Source organism: Carya illinoinensis, chromosome 2 (genome assembly GCF_018687715.1).
Source record: "Carya illinoinensis cultivar Pawnee chromosome 2, C.illinoinensisPawnee_v1, whole genome shotgun sequence".
Classification (NCBI taxonomy): domain Eukaryota; kingdom Viridiplantae; phylum Streptophyta; class Magnoliopsida; order Fagales; family Juglandaceae; genus Carya; species Carya illinoinensis.
In genome coordinates, this window is record NC_056753.1 from 13,680,009 (window position 1) to 13,700,486 (window position 20,478).

The 20,478-nt window shown below is 37.3% G+C and overlaps 1 protein-coding gene across 3 annotated transcripts; it reads left to right on the forward strand.

The window, feature by feature from the left end:
• The first annotated feature begins 2,622 nt into the window (after positions 1–2,622).
• LOC122300142 (histone acetyltransferase HAC1-like) lies at positions 2,623–15,765 on the forward strand. 3 transcript variants are annotated; one of them, XM_043110590.1, is made up of 18 exons: positions 2,623–2,933; positions 3,197–3,473; positions 4,553–4,673; positions 4,768–5,074; positions 5,149–5,667; positions 5,791–7,592; positions 8,692–8,727; positions 9,644–9,940; positions 10,018–10,296; positions 10,997–11,125; positions 11,245–11,445; positions 11,566–11,708; positions 11,815–12,127; positions 12,323–12,462; positions 13,490–13,568; positions 13,656–14,048; positions 14,722–14,939; positions 15,056–15,765. In XM_043110590.1, the coding sequence occupies exons 2-18, from the start codon at positions 3,295–3,297 to the stop codon at positions 15,168–15,170; spliced, it is 5,271 nt and encodes a 1,756-aa protein (XP_042966524.1). In that variant the 5' UTR covers positions 2,623–2,933; positions 3,197–3,294; the 3' UTR covers positions 15,171–15,765. The 3 variants fall into 3 exon arrangements, with proteins under 3 accessions (XP_042966524.1, XP_042966525.1, XP_042966526.1); XM_043110591.1 differs by lacking the exon at positions 8,692–8,727; XM_043110592.1 differs by lacking the exons at positions 2,623–2,933; positions 3,197–3,473 and adding an exon at positions 4,204–4,235.
• Positions 15,766–20,478: the final 4,713 nt, after the last annotated feature.

The following is a 20,478-nucleotide window of genomic DNA, read 5'->3' on the forward strand; positions in this document are numbered from 1 at the left end:
TACCTGGATTTCCGGGTTTTAGAAACTCAAACTAACCCGGATTTTAGCCCGGGTCCGAAACCTGGGTATATTCGGGCCGAAACCTGGGTTCCGGGCCTGGCATACCCGGATTCCTAGTCGGAACCCGGGTGAACAGTCCTAGCTTTGGCTCTCTTTCTCTCCGACATATGGGAATGGGAGGTGAAAGAAAAAAAACGCTTAACGACGTGGTAGCTATGTCGGGAGGTGAGATTTTTTTTTATTTTTTTATTATTTATTATTTATTTTTTTTTATTTTTTATCCTTCTCATCTCTTACAACATTTCTAACCAGTTTTCTAAATTATCATTTTTCTTCAATTATAAGATTTACATTTGGGATTTTTTTCAAATACGTACAGGATGATTCTTCATTTTAAGTAAAAGGTTTAAAATATGAACAGTAGCTCCTTATATTTATGGAGCTACTGTTCATTTCCTAAATAATTTTTTATACATATTTTATAAGAAATAATTAAAAATATAGAAATAAAATAGTAGAAATAATAATAGAGAAAGAATAAAAAAATATTTTTTTTAATATAATAGATAAATGATAAGGAATGAGATGTAGGATATTTTTTAAAGATGAGTAAAATTTATGAAAAAATTATAAGAAATGTGATTTCTAATTAAAATTTAGGAAAAATTATAAAGAATCATATGAGAATACTTTTAAACGTCTACACAAGAATGGTAAGAGTTCTCAGGTATTCTATAAGACCTTGTTTGAGAACACAAGTACTCTCACGTATTTTTATATATTTTCTTCCTATACATTAACCTAAAAGGAAACACTTTCAATTTTAAATCTTCAATACTTTTATTTAATCATTATCTAATTATTATAACTTGTTTAAACTCTCAAACAAAATACAAAAAATAATATAACTTTTTCAAATTTCAAAATAAAAATAATATTCATATATTATATACAAATGAATTTTTAACTTTATAATATTTTTATTCAAGTTTTTCTCTCTCATTTTTCAAAATCTCATAAAACAATTTAACTCTAGCTATTTTATTATTATTTATAAAATTATTTTACCATATTATTCACATATATTATGAAATATTCCAAGTATCTAAACCACTCCTAAGCCTTGATTTGACAAGTCCTTGTGCCTAAAAATTCAATCCAAATTTGTTATCCTCACATCCTACGCATCGCATGATCAAATATATGTGGAAACATCAAATTCTTACGTAGATCTTGGTACAATTAAAGACACCATGTAAATGGATATGGATTTGATAAGATATTAATTATTCTTCATTTTTTTTATGACCTTTTTCTTACATTCAGAAAGTTTTTCTCGTGTGTTACAACCTCTTATTCTATACCAAACGTCCCAAGGGTCAATTCAAACATTGAAGGCTAGAAATTTAGGTCCACATTGAATAAAAAATTGAGATTAGATGAGTTAAGATAAAAGTTAAAAGTTGAATAAAATATTGTTAGAATATTATTTTTTAATATTATTATTGTTTTGATATTTAAAAAAGTTGAATTATTTATTATGTTTTATATGAGAATTTAGAAAAATTATAATGATAAAATGAGATGAGATGAGACACTCTCCTATGTAAGGTTCTTAAACAATCTTTTTTGGTAAGAAACAGTGAGATGAAATAAGACGATTTTATATAAAATTTGAATAAACTATTATAAGAATATTATTTTTTAATATTATTATTTTTTTGAGATGTAAAAAAGTTGAATTATTTATTATATTTTAGATAAAAATCTAAAAAAATTATAATGATGAGATAAAATCGTTTCTATATTTAAATTAAGAAAAAATCTATTCATCATCTTATTTTTTATCATTATCTTATCATCTCATAATTTAGTATTAAATGATAAGTTGACAAGTGAAATATTATAATTAATCTCCAATGATAAGAGGATGATAAAAATTGAGATGATAAGTAGATTTAGTATTTATTTTAAATAAATATCCAGATTAGAGGAGAACATTTGCGGATCGTGGATGGGTAGTTCCGTAGTAGATTTGTGGCTACATTGATGGACAATATCGTAAATCCATATAGTTCAATCCGATATATAATTTGGAGAAAATGATAGGGTTACAACTGTCTTATTACTCTTTTTGTATTTAATTTTTATTGTACTTAATAATTAAAGAAGTGATTATTAATAAAATTATATATATATTTTTAATTTTTTCTTAATGAATAAAGATGTTAAAAAATTATTTAAAAGAAAATGATAAAAAAATAAAAAATTTTAAATCTTTTATAACTAGTAAATGGGTAGTGATAGAGTAATAAGCCTATCACTACCGGGACTCCAAAACTGTACGGAATTAAAAAAAAAAAACTTGATTAAGTAAGTTTTTTTAAATGGTGTTGGGAATATTTTTTTTAAAAATATTTAAAAATATATAAGAAAATGAATGAAAAGATAAAAAAACAGCTGCATTCGGTGAGAATTAGAGAAGTGTTTCGGTGACTGTAGCACTCAACCTCCTATGTTCCTCCCCAGTTTCAGGAAATCGTAACTTGAAAAAATTTTAAACTAATTTTATATTTTTTTCCCTAAAAAATAAATATAAAAATTAATCCCTAAATTGAAAAACCCAATTACCCCGCTACGGACCAATAATTCAGAGTCCAGACACTCTCTCTCCTCTCTCTTCCACACGGACTTTTCCTTTCCTTCGATTCAACCCCTTTCCATTGATCCCTCTGCTTCTCCGAGCCGTGCGCACGTGCTCAATTCCCTACTCAATTCGCTCTTTCTTGCCTGACTTCCTTCGATTCGTCTCTCGTACGTTTATCTTGTCGGTGAACAGTCTCCGATCGTCGCGATTTTACCTCTGGAAGCTCACCGAACGATTTCTCGCCTCCGATCACCGCTGCTCCCCGGCCGTACGCTCGTCCCCAAAGGTTCGTATTAGGGTTTATCTCTGCTCGTCGATTCGATTCATTTCGATTCAGTCATCTCATCTAGGGTTTACTTACTAAATTTAAGAAAAAAAAAAAAGTTAATTTCAGTCAATTTGTAAGTTACCTATTTGCCCGTGATAATACTTTAGAACTACGATTGGCCTCTTCCACCTGTATTTCCACCCAATTGTTTTTTTTCTGTCTAATCCTTGCTATCTCGGTTAGTTGATAATTTGGGATTCTGATTATTATTATTTGGTTAGTTTGTGTGGTGTGTGACTGTGGAGGAACGAGCAGGAGGTGGAAAGGTCGGGAGTTGACCGAGTTATGTGGTGCTTGCTAGTTGGATTAGGTAAATGAGATGAATGTGCAGGCTCATATGTCGGGGGCGGGGCAGGTGCCCAATCAGGCAGGGCTGCCTCAGCAGAATGGGAGTGCGCTCGCTCAGCAAATGCATAATCTGGGTGGTGGCGGGCTGCGTGCTCTGTTTACTGCAGAGACCGAGATGAACAGGGCACGTGCATACATGCAAGAAAAGATGTAAGACAGTCCACTTTTTGACAGTCCACTTTTTTTGTTCTTTCTCTTCTGTTTTTCTTTCTTCTTCTTTGGTTCTGTAGTTTGTTTCCTATGCGCCTGTGAACCGTGTTTATGTTACTACAGAAGTTAAGAGGTATTCTGTATGTTACAACTCAATATAATGCATTTTGAGTGCTTTCAATGCAAATTGAGAAGTATTACAATTAGTTTTCGTACATTGTTGGTAGCTTTTTTGATAAGTAAACATTGTTGGTAGCTAAAATGTGTTTGGGAGTCTGGGAAATGACCTGTTGCATTTCCTGCACTAGGTGATGGAAAACTGTTTTGTATTTTATGTACAATGTTAATAGGTATGGAGAGTGAAGATATGGTAGCTTCTGCTTGGGTATTTTTGTGCAGTAATTTCTATTATGGAATTTAATTTAATTTTTTCAATTGCAAAGTTTTATATGCACCAAACGGGTCATGACCACACTCTCCACCCCATTTTGGCTGGGGGCAGTGCCACTTGAGCTAAAAGCTCATTTGCTTCATTATAAAAAATTTAATATTAATGGAATACAAGTGTTTTGCACGTGGAAGAAAACCACAAAGATTTTAATTTTTTCCAATATGCAAGACATATCTACATTTTACTCTCTGTGTTGATTAGATGGATTACTTACTGAAAGAAATATCTAATACATGTCTATATGTCATCTGTTATAGGAGGAGCATGCGAATATGTATCTAGACTTGTGGTTGAATGGATGAAATTTGCTGGTGTGATTTACTAGCCTTTCGAGCAGGCACAATCACCTTATATAATGCAGTCACCTTTATATACTCGATGTTCTATGGTTTATTAAGCCTTTCTTCAGTTTTCTTTGAATTATTATTACATTTCATGTGGGGGGAATGGGGCTTGATTGTTTGCAAGATTCTTTGGGCTGCTATTGGACCATTGCTGAGATGTTATCATCTAATATGCTCTTGGCATGCTTGTAATATAGTATTTTTTTACCATCTTCTGAGAACATGCTTTTGATATGATGCGTTTGTTGATTATTGCTGAGAATATTCTATTACCTTGTTTTCAGCTTTAATATCTTATCCCAGCGGCAGCAGCAGCAGCCACCTCTAAATGAACAGGCAAGAAGGAAGTTCAAGGATATAGTGAAACGTCTAGAGGAGGGTTTGTTGAGATCAGCTCACACAAAGGTATTATTTTTTAATTTTTGCAGTGTTTGTTGGGGATATCTGTCTTATGAAACAGAATATTATCCTGCATCTAAAATTTCTAATCTTCTTATAGGAGGATTACATGAACATTGACACTCTGGAGAGTCGTTTGCATAATTTGATTAAACGCCCACATTTGAGTAATCAGAATCAACAATATCCTCAGCTTGTTAATTCTTCCTCTGCCATTGGTACAATGATACCGACACCTGGCATGCCACACAGTGGGAACTCAACCATGGTTGTTGCATCTTCTGTTGATACTTCCATGATTTCTTCTAGTGGATGTAATAGCATAACACCTACAACTGTTAATACTGGAAGCCTGTTGCCACCTGGTGCTGGTGGCATACGTGGCAATTCATTTAATAGAGCTGATGGTAAGTGTTATAACTCTCTTGCTAAGGCTATTGGTTTTGATTCTTTGTATCAGTAACAGAGTCTATTCTTGCAGGTCCTTTGCCTAATGGATATCAACAGTCTTCTGCCAGTTTTTCCCTCGGTTCTGGTGGGAATATGTCACCAATGGGTGCCCAAACAATTACTAGCCAAATGATTCCCACTCCTGGATTTAATAGTAATAGTAACAGTAATAGCTGCAACAATAACAACAATAATAATCACTCTTACATGAACTTGGAATCTTCTAACGGTGGTGGGTTTTCCACCGTTGAGTCAACAATGGTTTCTCAACCACTGCAGCAAAAGCAGCATCTTGTTGGCCAAAATAGCCGTATATTGCGCAACCTTGGTAGTCAAATGGGCAGTGGTGGAATTAGGTCTAACCTGCAGCAGAAAGCTTTTGGGTTTCCAAATGGGGGTTTAAATGGTGGTTTAGGGTTGATTGGGAGTAATTTACAACTTGTGAATGAACCTGGCACCTCTGAAGGCTATCTTACTGCTACACCTTATGCTAATTCACCGAAACCTTTGCAGCAGCACTTTGACCAGCATCAGCGACCATTAATGCAGGGTAATCTCTTTCTCTCTATCTCTGGCTTCTTTTGCTGGGGTGTTATATAAAACATTATGTGGGAAGATTGATATTTATTTTGGCACAAATAAGCATTCTGACAGCAAAGACTTCAATGATCAGGTGATGGATTTGGAATGAGCAATTCTGATTCTTTTGGTTCTGGACACTTCTACGGTGCTGCAACATCTGTCGGATCAATGATGAACACTCAGAACTTTAATTCAGTTAGCCTGCCGACCATGTCCAAAACCAACTCTCCTTTGGTAAGTAATCAGTCAGTGACAAACCAGGCTGCCTATACAAAGTCTCATTCAGTTGATCAATCTGAAAAGATGAATTTCCAAACTCCAATAACTTCGAGAGACAATCTACTACATTCTCATCAACAGCAGCAATTGCAGCAGCAGCCCCTTCAGTTTCAACAGCAACGCCAACAGAAGCAGCAAAGTCAGCAGCACCAGCATGTGTTGAACAATGATTTTGGCCAGTCTCAGCGAGGTTCCGATTTTGGTAGCCAGGTGAAGTGTGAGCCTGGAGTGGAGCAACACAATGAGGCTATGCACTCACAAGTATCTGAACAGTTCCAATTGTCTAACATGCAGAACCAATTCCAGCAGAGCTCTGCAGAAGACCAATCCAGGGGTGCTCAACATCTCTCTCTTCCATCTGGCCAGCATGATATCTGCTCGTCACTGTCTCAAAATTGTCAAAAAATGCAACAATCAATGCATCCAAGCCATCCAGTTACGGATTCTCAAAGTGATTTTAGCTGCCTTTCTGTTGGAGCACAATCAGAATCAGTACTGCTGGGTCAATGGAATCTGCAATCACAAGACAAGAATCACATACCAAGGATCATGCCACTTGAGCACCATGTCCAAGAGGATTTCCGTCAGAGAATATCCAGGCAAGATGAAGCTCAATGTAATAATTTATCATCAGAAGGATCCATTCTTGGTCAAACTGCTGCGGATAGAAGCACTGCTGAGCCCCCTAAATTAAGTGCAAGTAGATCTGGTACCCTAAACCTTGAACAGATGTACAAAAATCAACAGAAGTGGCTTTTGTTTTTGCAACATGCTCGTGTATGCACATACCCCAAAGGAAAATGTCCAGCACATCACTGCATAACTGCTCAGGAACTGTTGTCGCACATTAATAAATGCAATGTGGCACTATGCCCAAATTCTCGCTGCCGTCATACCAAGGGCTTGCTTGAACATCATAAGACATGTAAGAACCCAAGTTGCCCTGTTTGTGTTCCCGTAAAAAAATATATACGTGCACAACTTTTAGCAAGATTGAAACCACATTCTCGAGCAGAGTCTGGTTCTTGTTTGCCGTCTTCGATTAGTGCATCCTGTAAATCCTATGACACTGCAGACAGTTCATCTAGATTGATACCAAAGACTCCCTCAGTTGTTGAAACTTCAGAAGATCTACAACCTTCTCTAAAACGCATGAAAATTGTGCAGTCATCCCAATCTGTTATTCCTGAGAGTGAAAGTTCAGCATATAGTGAACTCCATGGTTTGCAGGACGTTCACCTTCAAGATAATAAACACCATGACATTTGTATGCCTATTAAATCAGAGTTTCCTGAAGTGAAGAAGGAAGTTGCTGAAAGTTCTGGACAGGAAAGTCTTGTTCAGATGAGGGAAGGTGTTACTGATAACTTCAACCGAAAGCCTGATGGTGAACCTATTGCATTTGTCGAGTCTTCTGCTTTGCCTAAGCAAGAAAATATTAAACTTGAGAAAGAGATTGATCCAGCTAAGCAAGAAAATTTGACGCAGCCTCCTGAAGTTGTTTCTGGTACCAAGTCTGGAAAGCCAAAAATAAAGGGTGTGTCATTGACTGAACTTTTCACTCCAGAGCAGGTTAGGGAGCACATTATAGGTCTCAGGCAGTGGGTTGGCCAGGTAAGTTTGTGGATTTTCTATGCAAGCATTTGATTTGGCTCTGGTTTTTTGAAAATGAGTAAATTATTGGAGGGTACTTAATAAAAAGTAAATTATTGGAAGGTAATTACCATGCGTTCTTTTAAGGCACTGTTGTAAGCATTTGGATTTCTTTTCTTTCTTCTTCTTCTTCTTCCTTTTTTATTTTTGTTTTTTTAAAAGAAACTGAGGTTTGCTAGAATATTATCATTTAATAGGGTGGCTTCTTTTAGAGGAATATAGGGGGTCCACGTTTTGTTTTTACATCAATAGCAACCATATTTCTAACTCTCTTACCGCAACTTTGTTTGATGTCATAATGTATCATGATGCTAGCATCTCTGATTATCTTAAAAAAATAATTTTGCATTATAACCGCTTTTTGGTAGAGAGGGTGGTGTTGCCCTCATTCACATAGGAATTTTTGGATTGGAACCCATATTGGTCTGTGCAAAATGGTCATAAACTTGTATCTTGAATAACCTCTTGAGCATGACCTGTTGAGAACCCACTTTGAGACGGGAAAAAGTGTTATAATTTTTCTGTAGTTCCTATTAATTCTACACAATTGGAGTCTCTATCATGTATATCCTCCCCTTGCTGTGCCACCTTGTTCTACACCCTTTTTTTCACATATGTTTGCTCCTTCGTTGGATTTCAGATCTTTACTTTTTTCTCCCCATCTTAAGTTGAAAATTTTGAACGTGCTTGCATCTTTTCCATACTTGTATCAAAGGACATATACCCCACCAAATTTGCTGCCATTTTGTTCCCACGTTAAGTTGACAACTTTTCACATGCATCTATCTTTAGTGTACTTTTTTTTTTTGATAAGTAATAAACATTATTGATCGAATGCAACTAGGCAAAGCCCCAGTACACAGTAAGATAAACTTTATTTATCTTTAGTGTACTTTTTATTAGAGGAAAAATATTCTGCTTTCATATGTAATTGTTTCTTTTATTTTTATTTTTTGCAAACTTACATTTTCTAAATGTTTCCGTTTTTTATAGTCCATTACAGATTTTGTTATGTGTATCTTCATCCTTACAGTTATTATTATTATTATTTTTTTTATAGAAAAGGTGTCCAAAAATCTCTGTTGCTATACACCAGGTATAATCCTCCAGTTCACAAAAACAAATAACCTTCATCTTGTTTACTTTACTTTTTGATTAATAACACTTGTTTGTTGAAAATCACTATACTAGAAGCCAGGATGAGGATGTGGAAGGGGAGGTTGAGATGTAGGGAGTCTGCCTCCGCCTCATTTAGTAGAAGGGAATAAAAGAGAAAGAAGATGAATATGCAGTTTACTTTGTGCCTGGTTAAATGGTTTGAAATTGCGTATGAAACTTATGTTTTTCACAATATCCTTTAGAGGTCACTTGTCACTCTTGCAATCTGCCCACCTCTTGGTGGATTGAGTTTGGTGGGCTGAATGGACTTTGCCTCCCCCTACTCCCATCCATTCCTCCTACCAAATGGAGGGATTTTTCTTTCAATCCATACTGCAAGCATGGTGAGTACTATGTCTTGCTTCTATGTGATGCGGTGGAAGTGCATTTATGTTTCTGGACAATAATCGAAAGTTATGGAAATGTCTTATGTCAATGTTAACTGCTGTAGATACAGCAGGTTAGTGTTCCAATTTCTTGTTGAGGTATATGATTTCAATGGGTCCATTGCTGTTGGAATTTTACACTTTTATCTTTTCTGGGGTGGCACAGTAGTCTTGGGGTGATCTGTATAAACCGGATGTCTTAGGTTTGAAACTCCGCATTCACACTCTTGGGGCCATTGGACCAGGAGGATCTCCTCTTGAATTACCCAAGATGCATTTGTGGCAAACTCCTTACCGAGGGCTTGTGTACACCCAGGATTAGTCGGGACTTTGTCTGTGCCAATTAAAAAAAAAGGAATATTGTATGAAAACAATTGCTATCTGTATGGTCTTGTTATCTGTATAGTCAAGTCAACTAGATGTAATGAACGCAAAATAGATGATAATTCATTATTCTCCTATTTACAGAGTAAAGCAAAGGCAGAAAAGAATCAAGCAATGGAGCATTCAATGAGTGAGAACTCTTGTCAGCTGTGTGCAGTAGAGAAGCTCACATTTGAACCACCACCTACGTATTGCACCCCTTGTGGTGTTCGGATTAAGCGAAATGCAATGTATTATACCATGGGTGCTGGCGATACACGACATTATTTCTGTATTCCATGCTACAACGAAGCTCGCGGAGACACCATAGTTGCCGATGGTACTGTCATTCCAAAGGCAAGGCTAGAAAAGAAGAAAAATGATGAAGAGACTGAAGAATGGGTATGTTCTCTTTGGTTAAGTTTGTTTTGCATTTTATCGCCAACTGTTTGTATTAAGCCTTCAATGATCTTGTGCAGTGGGTTCAATGTGATAAGTGTGAAGCTTGGCAACATCAAATTTGTGCTTTATTTAATGGTCGAAGAAATGACGGTGGACAAGCTGAATACACTTGCCCGAATTGCTATATTCAAGAGGTTGAAAGAGGAGAACGTATGCCCTTACCACAGAGTGCTGTTCTTGGGGCCAAAGATTTGCCAAGAACAATTCTTAGTGACCACATAGAGCAGCGGTTATTTAGGAGACTGAAGCAAGAAAGACAAGAGAGGGCAAGGCTCCAAGGGAAAAGTTATGATGAGGTGATTGCATATATGATGCTCTCGTATAAATTTTTGTTCTAGGGAATATGATTAAATTAAAGAACATGGAGTTCATCATGATATGAAATACAGTTTTCTTGCCAAAAAATGTGAATTGACAGCTTCTAACCAATATTTTCAATTTTAGATTGTATTAGCTTGCGCTTATTGATGGCTGATCCCAACTATTACATCTTTTTTAACTTTTATAAAAGAATGGGCGATGGTTTTAGTTCATTGACCCTATCAAGATGAAATGTCTCAACATAATCTTATATCATTGAATAGGACCTGAAGTTTGGAGGTGGTGAACTTGATTAGTTTATTGTTTTATTTTTATATCATCATTATTGTCTTTTTTGTTGTTTGTTGGTGTTTTGGTTTTTTTCTTTTTTTTTTTTTTGGGGGGGGGGGGGGGGGGGGGTAACAAGTGTAGCTGTTTTATTAGGGCATTTTATTGGAGTTAATTTAATACTTAATAACTTTATAAGGATTACTGTACAGATGCTTTTGGTAGCTAGGTTATTTCTTCATGGTTCAGAGCTGATTACTTTGCTGTCTAAACTAGATTGTAATGTTATGGATTTTGATTTAACAGTTCCCTTATTATTAAGAGGTAGAATCCCAATAAGGATCCCAACACTGACTGCCAACATATTATATTTGTTATTAAATTATTTCCAATCATTGATATTGCTAGGTTCCTGGAGCAGAAGCACTTGTAATCAGAGTTGTTTCATCCGTTGACAAAAAGTTGGAAGTGAAGCAGCGATTTCTTGAAATTTTTCAAGAAGAGAATTATCCGACCGAGTTCCCCTATAAATCCAAGGTGTGGATACTCCTGAGTTTCATACATTCTCTTACACAGACACGGGCTTTCATTGCTAGTAACATAAAATAGCTGCAGTAGCCTATGTGCTAAGTCCTGTTTTTTTTTTTTTGTTCCAGGTGATTTTACTGTTTCAGAAGATTGAAGGTGTAGAAGTTTGCTTATTTGGCATGTATGTTCAAGAGTTTGGATCTGAATGTCAATTCCCAAATCAGCGCCGTGTTTATCTCTCGTACCTGGACTCTGTGAAGTATTTCAGGCCTGAGATTAAAGCGGTTTCTGGAGAGGCTCTTCGTACATTTGTGTACCACGAGATTCTGGTAGGTTCCAGACTTGCACTTCTTATCTCAATTGCACTTTCAAGTATACCTATCTGTGATTTGATTAGTATGAAATCTTTAACTGGAGATATTGATCTTCACCTCCGCTTCTCCTTTCAGATTGGATACCTTGAATACTGCAAGATACGAGGTTTTACAAGCTGCTATATATGGGCTTGTCCTCCATTGAAGGGTGAAGATTATATTTTATATTGTCATCCAGAAATTCAAAAAACACCTAAATCTGATAAGCTCCGGGAATGGTGAGCCTTGCGACTTTCATAAAGAATTTTGTGAATCATCTTAACAGCAGCTAGTATTCTATAGTCATTTTGTTCTTTTATCCTTGTTTGGAATTTTCTGTGTCAGGTATCTAGCGATGTTAAGAAAAGCTGTCAAGGAAAATATTGTGGCTGATCTCACTAATTTATACGACCATTTCTTTGTATCTACTGGTGAATGTAAGGCTAAGGTCACTGCAGCTAGATTGCCATATTTTGATGGTGATTACTGGCCTGGTGCGGCAGAGGACCTTATTTATCAGATGCGTCAAGAAGAAGATGGCAAAAAACAGAATAAGAAAGGAACAACAAAGAAGACCATAACAAAGAGGGCTCTAAAAGCATCTGGTCAGTCTGATCTTTCTGGTAACGCATCAAAGGATCTGCTACTCATGCATAAAGTAATTTTTCTTCGTCTTATCTTCCAGCTTACTGTTGTTCTTGCTATTGTCGGAGTTGTGATAAATCAAATTTGCAGATTATTCTTAAAAAAAGAAAGAAAGAAGAAATAACTGTTTATATCAAAATCTCCTGTAGTTTTATGGCATCAAAATTGCTGGTGCTTGTTCTTATGAGACTCTTTTTCCCCTCCCCAGCTAGGTGAAACCATTTCCCCAATGAAGGAGGATTTTATCATGGTTCATTTGCAGCATGCGTGCACACACTGTTGTATCCTAATGGTATCTGGAAACCGTTGGGTTTGCAACCAGTGCAAAAGTTTTCAGCTTTGTGAAAAGTAAGAATTCTGCAATCTTTACCTGCAGTATTGCTACAGAGCGGAGTTGATTAAAATATGTGCTATATTTGTATATTTACAAGCGTTCTCTCACATGTTAAGCTGTAGTTTGGTCCACAAGTAGCAGGTTTTTAATACCAACATTTACAGATATGCCCATAATGCAAGATACTGATACCACTATCACAAACTACTTAATGCTTGGAATAAATTCTTTCACTCAAGTTTGTCATTTATCCTATAACTGATGTGCTAGAGCACAAATATATGATTTTTGGTGTGGAAGTTAATTTAAGTGAAAATGAATATGGCTATCTGCTCGGAAATGTTATATCCTGTTTCTTTTTTCTTCTCCAAGGTTTCTCCTTTGCAATAATATTTATTTTTTGTGACGGTTCATTTTTTAATGTTAAGGATTTCCTTTTGGGTTAGAGTTTCCTTTTTCCGTTGTGTATCATGTACTTTCCCTTGTATGCTTTTTTAGGAAGTGGACTATTTATTTAATAGGTTTGAACCTGAAAATGTGTATTTTTCCCTTTGCTGTATTTTTGTATCTCTGTGTCATCTTCTTCTAAACTTCTAAACTGGCATTGCTCATTTCCAGTGTTGCTTTTCTTGTACTAGATTATATGTTGCTTATAGTTCTTTGTAGTAGAAGATAAGAATTTAACGGTCTGGTCTATTTCATCTGATCAATGAACATGTTGCTTTGGTAAGTAATGAAAAAGTTTAATAATTATTTTTGAAAAAGCTGATAAGTTAATTTTACACCCGACTAGGGATTCCAAGGCAAAAATGCATGCTACTCCTGAAATTTATGAAGTAATCTCTGATTTCTCTAACAATGGAAGTTCATAAGTAGGATTTTTGTAATCAATGCTTTTCCATGTATCTTATTTCCTTGTTTTTTTTTGGGTGGTGTTTTTTTTTGGGGGGGGGGGGGGGGCTCTTGAAAAGTACTTCAGAACTTCCTGAGATTTATTTTCATTGATTTTATGTGTTCTGAGTTTTTCATCTATCCTTGCAGGTGCTATGAGGTAGAACAGAAGCGCGAAGAAAGAGAAAGACATCCAATCAACCAGAGGGAAAAGCATGCCCTCTATCCAGTAAGTTCCTTGACCGAAACTACGTGAGAGTGAGTGGTTTTTATCAACTTCTTTTTGAAGGGGCAACATTGTCAAATCTTTCTTCAGGTTGAAATTACTGATGTACCTGTTGATACAAAGGATAAAGATGAGATTCTTGAGAGCGAATTCTTTGACACTAGACAGGCATTTCTGAGTCTTTGTCAAGGAAATCATTATCAGTATGATACCCTACGACGGGCTAAACATTCCTCGATGATGGTCCTTTACCATCTTCATAATCCAACCGCTCCAGCCTTTGTGATAACATGCAATATATGTCTTCTTGACATTGAAACTGGTCAGGGTTGGCGATGTGAAGTCTGCCCTGATTATGATATATGCAATTCTTGTTATCAAAAGGATGGGGGTATTGATCATCCTCATAAGTTGACAAACCATCCATCCATGGCTGATCGCGATGCTCAGAATAAAGAAGCCAGGCAACTACGAGTTTTACAGGTGCTGCATATATTTTTTTTTTATCACTGGTCTTGCATGTAATCATGGATTTTCTGTAAATTTAAAGATTTAAGTACTTGCTTTCATCCATCTTACAACATCTTGTCCTTTACTGGATTTTTTTATTTTATGATTACGTCTCATACTTGGGTAACTTTTATTGTCCATCACTGCATTTTTTCTGCATCACAATAACATGAGTGCCTATCAAGTAGCCAGTTAAACTAATGTTTCGTTTGGTTGGGAAAGAAAGCCCTGCAACCATGTCCCGCCCTTCATGGTTTTAGAAATGAGTAGTGTTTAGGTGTAATTAACATCAAGAAATGAGGAAAAACTGTGTTAAGTTGCATTCACATCAGATACCAATATATAAGTTGCATTAATGATATTTTGTTGGGATGGCTGACAGACATCCGGTTTTGTTTAAGCCACTGTATCACACTATTTTGTTCTGTATTATTCGAATCTACTTGTGACTAAGATTTACTGTAACAATTGCTAGAGCATGCATAGTTCTTAGTTCTTAGTCCGGATTTATTTATTTACCTGGTAACTAACGGTGATGGGGAAAGGGGCAGTTATTTCGTGAGGTATTATGGAGATCGTTGCAATTTGTTTTTTCACTAAATATATGAAAATTCAGTCTGAAATCATTGCTTGTTTCACATTGCAGCTTAGGAAGATGCTTGATCTTCTTGTGCATGCATCACAATGTCGTTCTGCACTGTGCCAGTACCCAAATTGTCGCAAGGTTAAGGGGCTTTTCCGCCATGGGATACAATGCAAAACCCGTGCATCTGGAGGTTGTGTTCTCTGTAAGAAAATGTGGTATCTCCTCCAACTTCATGCTCGAGCTTGCAAAGAATCTGAATGCCACGTGCCACGTTGCAGGTTTATGGATCAGCCTTTTCTCTATCATCATTGGCTTGCCAACTTCTTTTTCTATTCCTTTTATATACGGTATGTTTGGTGATTGTTATAATATTTGTTTTCTTAAATTTGTTCAGAGATCTTAAAGAACATTTGAGGAGGCTTCAGCAGCAGTCTGATTCCCGGCGAAGAGCTGCTGTGATGGAGATGATGAGACAGAGAGCTGCAGAGGTTGCCAGCAATGCTGGATGATCTGTTGTACATACTATATATATAGTTTTGAAAGAAAGCCCTCAGTGGTAGAGGGAGGGAGTCCATAGTTTTGTGCTGCTCGGTGAGACACTGCTGGGAACTCGGCAGTGATAGCAAAAGCGGCAGGTTTAGACGATTGGAAGCAGGTAAGCATGGAGTAGAACAGCAGATTGGTTCATATTCACATGAGACAGAATATTCTTTTCGTTTACACCACGACCACTCAAAAATCTTCTGAAGCAAGTGAACTTCATTGATCAGAGCTACCCTCTTCAACAAACACTAACAGTTCAGCTTGGAGTATTAGTGTACTGATGCGTCTCACTCTGGCTCGTTCTGGTGATTCTTTGATTTTATGATGCTCTTGTATTCTGTAAGGACGTCATCCTTGGGGTGGCGATTGTACTATAATTCTAATCTTTCTAGAAAACATTTCTTAAGAAAGCATTCAGGGGGAAGTCAGTTCCAATCCCTCTTTTTGGTTTTAGTTCTACTTTGTTCCCAAGATTTTGTTATTATATTACCTCTTTTTAGAAGAATTTCTTATAAAAAGATGGAAGAAAATAAATAAGTAGCGTCTCTTTCATTGTAGAAATTCATTTTGATCTATTCTGTTGTCCTTATAAACTATTGTGCAACAAATAGCTCTCACTAGCTGCCGGTTTTATATTCCATCTTTTTGTTTGAAAAAGAAACTGTCACAGGCGGCGACGGAGGGGCTAGGGTTTACATTGAGGTGCTGTGCTTCGGGGTACAAGCTGAACGGTAATCCAAGGGGTGAAGACTTATCGCACGTGAAGAACTTCGGTTGTGAAGTACTTTGACCAAAGCCGTGTACGTCTCAGAGGTGTAAGCATATGGGCTGGGCCTGCCAGAAGGGCTTGTTATGTTTGTGCCAATTATCATGTCTAGTTAAACTTATTTCACTTAGTTTCTAGTTTGGTTGTAACTGGGCCGTGGGCCTTAAACCTTTATTTAGTAGTCTTTGTCTAGCATCAGTAGTGGGCCACCTATGGCCATAGTCAGGTCTATTGGTTGTCCAGTCTCTATTTGTACGTTGTTACCCTACTGAGGAGAATCATCTGGAGTCTATCAAAAAACCTATCTTCTTTTTCCCAACATTCTACTGGAGGCGCTCCCCTCAAAGAGAGCTACCCTATTCCTTTCAATCTTTTCCTGTTTACATGTTACAAAAGTGGTATCAAAGATACCGTTCTCTGTGGATACAACTTCCAAAAAAAAAAAAAAAAAAAAAGGCAGATGAACTCAATTATTATAGGATGATTTTTCTATCCTAAAAATCAAATGAAGTCTTGGAAACTGAAATGCTTCTTGTGAAGAGACAAGTAGATGCCATCGGTCAGCAGTTGACAGCTCTGACTACAGCATAGGGGAGAAATACAAACTAGGAATGTTAGACTAGCTTTCCCAATTTTCTATGGAGATGATCTTGCAGGTTGGATTTATAAGGTGCATCAGTTTTTCACTTTTCATAACACACTACCACATCACAAATTAAGACTTGCTTCATTTCACATGGAGGGTACGCCCTCACTTGGTTTCAAGTTTTAGAAGAATCGGGTCAGATTAGGATGTGACACTTTTATTAAGTCCTTATTAGTGAGATTTGGCTCCAATGCATATGATGACTCCATGGAGGCCCTTACGAAACTGAGATAAAATGGAACTGTAGAGGAGTACAAAGCAAGATTTGAAACCCTAGCTAACAGATTAAGGAGTTTGTCAGACACCGATAAACCCAGTTGCTTTCTTAGTGGGCTAAGAGATGACATTCGGTTGACCGTTAGGATGTTCAATCCCCCTAACTTGACTTTAGCCTACAGCTTAGCCAAAATTCAAAAAGAAAAGATCAACCTAACCAAGAAAAAGTCTAGATCTCACCTTAGCTACTCCCTTGACCCTAACCTGTCACCTTCATTCCACACCAAAAGCCAACTCGAAAACCACAAACAAACTCCCAAGCCATCAATCCCATATAAAAGATCAACCAACAACAGACGAATGATAGGAGAGAGAATGTGACGCCCCTAATTCCCATGTACGGGCACGTGGAAATCGAAACGTCGGGATAGTGACAACACGGGTCACACATCCCATCGACAAGTGCCAAGTGTGTGTATATGCAACAAGTGTACAATAAAAACATGCAGCGGATAATAAAAGTCTTATAACTAAGTACCAGAATTTTTATTTAATACAAACTTGTTTAAAACATACATAATAAAATATTACAAGTCTCAAATATTGTTTCAAACCAGATTACAAGCCATAAAAAACTAATAGAGATAATTTTTAAACATGAAAGACTTCAAGTCAAAACTCTGGCGGAGCCGCCTCCTCGGGCTCAGCCTCCTCCTCTTCCTCCACATCTGCATCAAAGTCTACGGTACCAAAATGGTGTCGCAGGTAAGTAAAGATCCAAACGCCACAAGATAAAAACATATTAAACTCAACAATATGCATGAAAGAATGCCGAATGCACATATCCCATAAATTCACATTTTTCTACGCACGCCAAAAATCCCATTTGGCCCAAAACATATCATTTAAAACCAGTCATTGCCATTATCCCAGATAATGGTCCAAACTAAGAAAACCACCATTTTTCGAGAAAATGGATCACAATAATTTCAAACAAAACCTCGCCATATTCCCAGAAAATGGCCCGTATCCAATATCCAAAACCCGTTCCAATTTATTGCATGCACCATGATCTCCCCTAGGGATCATCCGCACACTCTGGCTCCTGTGCCATATCGCAGATAACGACTATGCATGTGACACCTAAACGAGCGATACCCAGTCTTGCGTCCAGCGCGTACCTGGACCAGGCCATCCTCTAGTCCCCGCCAGCCTAGGGACCACAGAGTCGACACGACAGCGTTACCGTATCGATCTGGTCGTCGCCCAGCGACAACCCAGGGGATGTCACTCAGTATTATCCACTCCCGAGTGACCAGAGGAGCTCCACCGAGATAATACCCCATCCCAGCTTGGGGTCGTGATACACGCACCCAAAAATCCATTTACACTGATAGAACCAATTTTTCTCAATTTAATACATGCACATGAATGCACCATGCAATGCACACCTCAAGACACAATTTATCCAACAAAACTCAACATCAATAATAACCAAACAACTCCGTCCTCAAATCCATCCGACTCCCGACTCCTCGAACTTAGTCCGGAATAACCAACCAGTCAATGAATTTATTGTAAAAGCAATAATATATTTAAATCTAAAATAGAGTTTAGAAAATACTTACAGCGCTATATGATAATTTTCGAAGGATCAAGGAGTTGCAAACGGCGGAGAAAAAGTAACGTAACAGTGTAAAATACACTGTGGCCGTGGGTTGTAAAATACCCACTTTTGAACGGGGACAAACCAAGACTTGGGATTGATAGGGAATGACCTAGAGGTATTTATGAAGCTAATGGAAGTGAGAGTTGGCCGTGGGTGGCTGTGGAAATGGCAGTGGAAGTGAAAAACGGCAAAAACAAGGATGAGCTCGTGGGAGCTGCTTCGGCAACGGATCGGAGCTGGAAATGGGTGGTTTAGGATGGCAAGAGGTAGGTGATGAAGTGGTGAAGAGATGGTGGCCGGAGGTGGCACGACGGCGGCGGAATGAGGGAAAAACCGTGTGGCTTGGAGGAGCTCGTGGCGGCTAACGGTGGCTCGGATGGATGTGAAATTTGGTGGGGAGGTGCGCCGGCCGGAGGGGAAGATTTCTAGGTGGGTGGTGTTGACCACGTTGCCGGCGAGCGGCAGTGCTGGGTGGCAGAAGGCAAACGGCGATGGTGAGGAGAGAGAGAGTGTATGTTGAGCGGAAGGAGAACGGAAGAGAAGAAGAAAAAGAAAGAAAAAGAAAAGGAAGAAAAGAGAAAGAAAAAGAAAAGAGAAAAAAAGAAAAAGAGAAAAAGAAAAGATGGGGAAAAGAAATGAGGTCCAATCCTCACCTCTAGAGTCCAGAAACTGATCCGACGAAAATGATTTTAAAAGCTATAAAACGATTAAAATAATTTAAACACCACATCAAGATAAAATATAATAAATAACTAGTAAAACTAACAACATAATTTTAAATCCAAACACAAACTAAAATAAATTACACAGCAATTTAAATTCAAAATGATAATTAATATTAAGAAAGCTTCACAAAACAAATATTACAACTAAATAAATCTAATTAAAATATAATAAATTAAAATAAAAGAACTAATATTTTAATTAAATTAAAATACTCATTCAGTGAAAATACACGTAAAAACGGGGTATCACATCCTCCCCCCTTAAAATAAATTTCGTCCTCAAAATTTGCAAGATCAAACACTAACTTGAAGCAAGCCACATGATTCCACTGAGATCAAGTTTAAGAAATGTACTGTCATTTACTCAAACAAATAGGGATACTGCTCTCTCATGTCTGCTTCTCTCTCCCAAGAGAAATCTTGAGCTAACGGATCTCCCCATGCCACCTTTACTAGAGGTATTGTCTTGGATCTCAACTGTTGCTCTTTACAATCCATAATCTGCGAAGGAACAACCTCATAAGTAAGATCTGGTTGCAGCTGAATACGCTCTGGGTCGACAAGGCGCGGCTCTTGTTGTCCAAAACTCTTCTTCAAGGACGATACATGAAAAACATCATGAATTTCTTCAAAATATTCTGGCAATACAATTCTATAAGCGACGGACCCTACCTTCTCCAAAATCTGAAAAGGGCCAACATATCTCGGATCCAGTTTCCTCCTTTTACCAAAACGCTTAACTCCTTTCATGGGAGAGACTTTGAGATAAACCCAATCACCTTCCTCAAAAGATAACTCTCTCCTCCTTGTATCTGCGTAGCTTTTCTGACGACTCTGAGCTGCCGCCATTTTATCCCTTATAATCCGAATTTGACTTTGCATTTCTTGAATTAATTCAGGCCCAATTATTTTATTCTTTCCGACTTCATCCCAACACAATGGCGATCTACACTTCATCCTATAAAGAGCTTCATAAGGAACCGTCTGAATGGACGCATGGAAGCAATTATTATAAGCAAATTCTATGAGTGGCAAGTGATCTTCCCAACTTCCTTGAAATTCCATAACATATGCTCGCAACATATCTTCAAGGGTCTGAATAGTGCGCTCTGATTGGCCGTCCGTCTGAGGGTGATATGCAGTACTAAACTTCAACTTAGTACCCAATGCTGCCTGCAAACTTTTCCAAAACTGAGATGTGAACCTTGTATCCCGATCCGATACAATACTCTTCGATATGCCGTGCAACCGC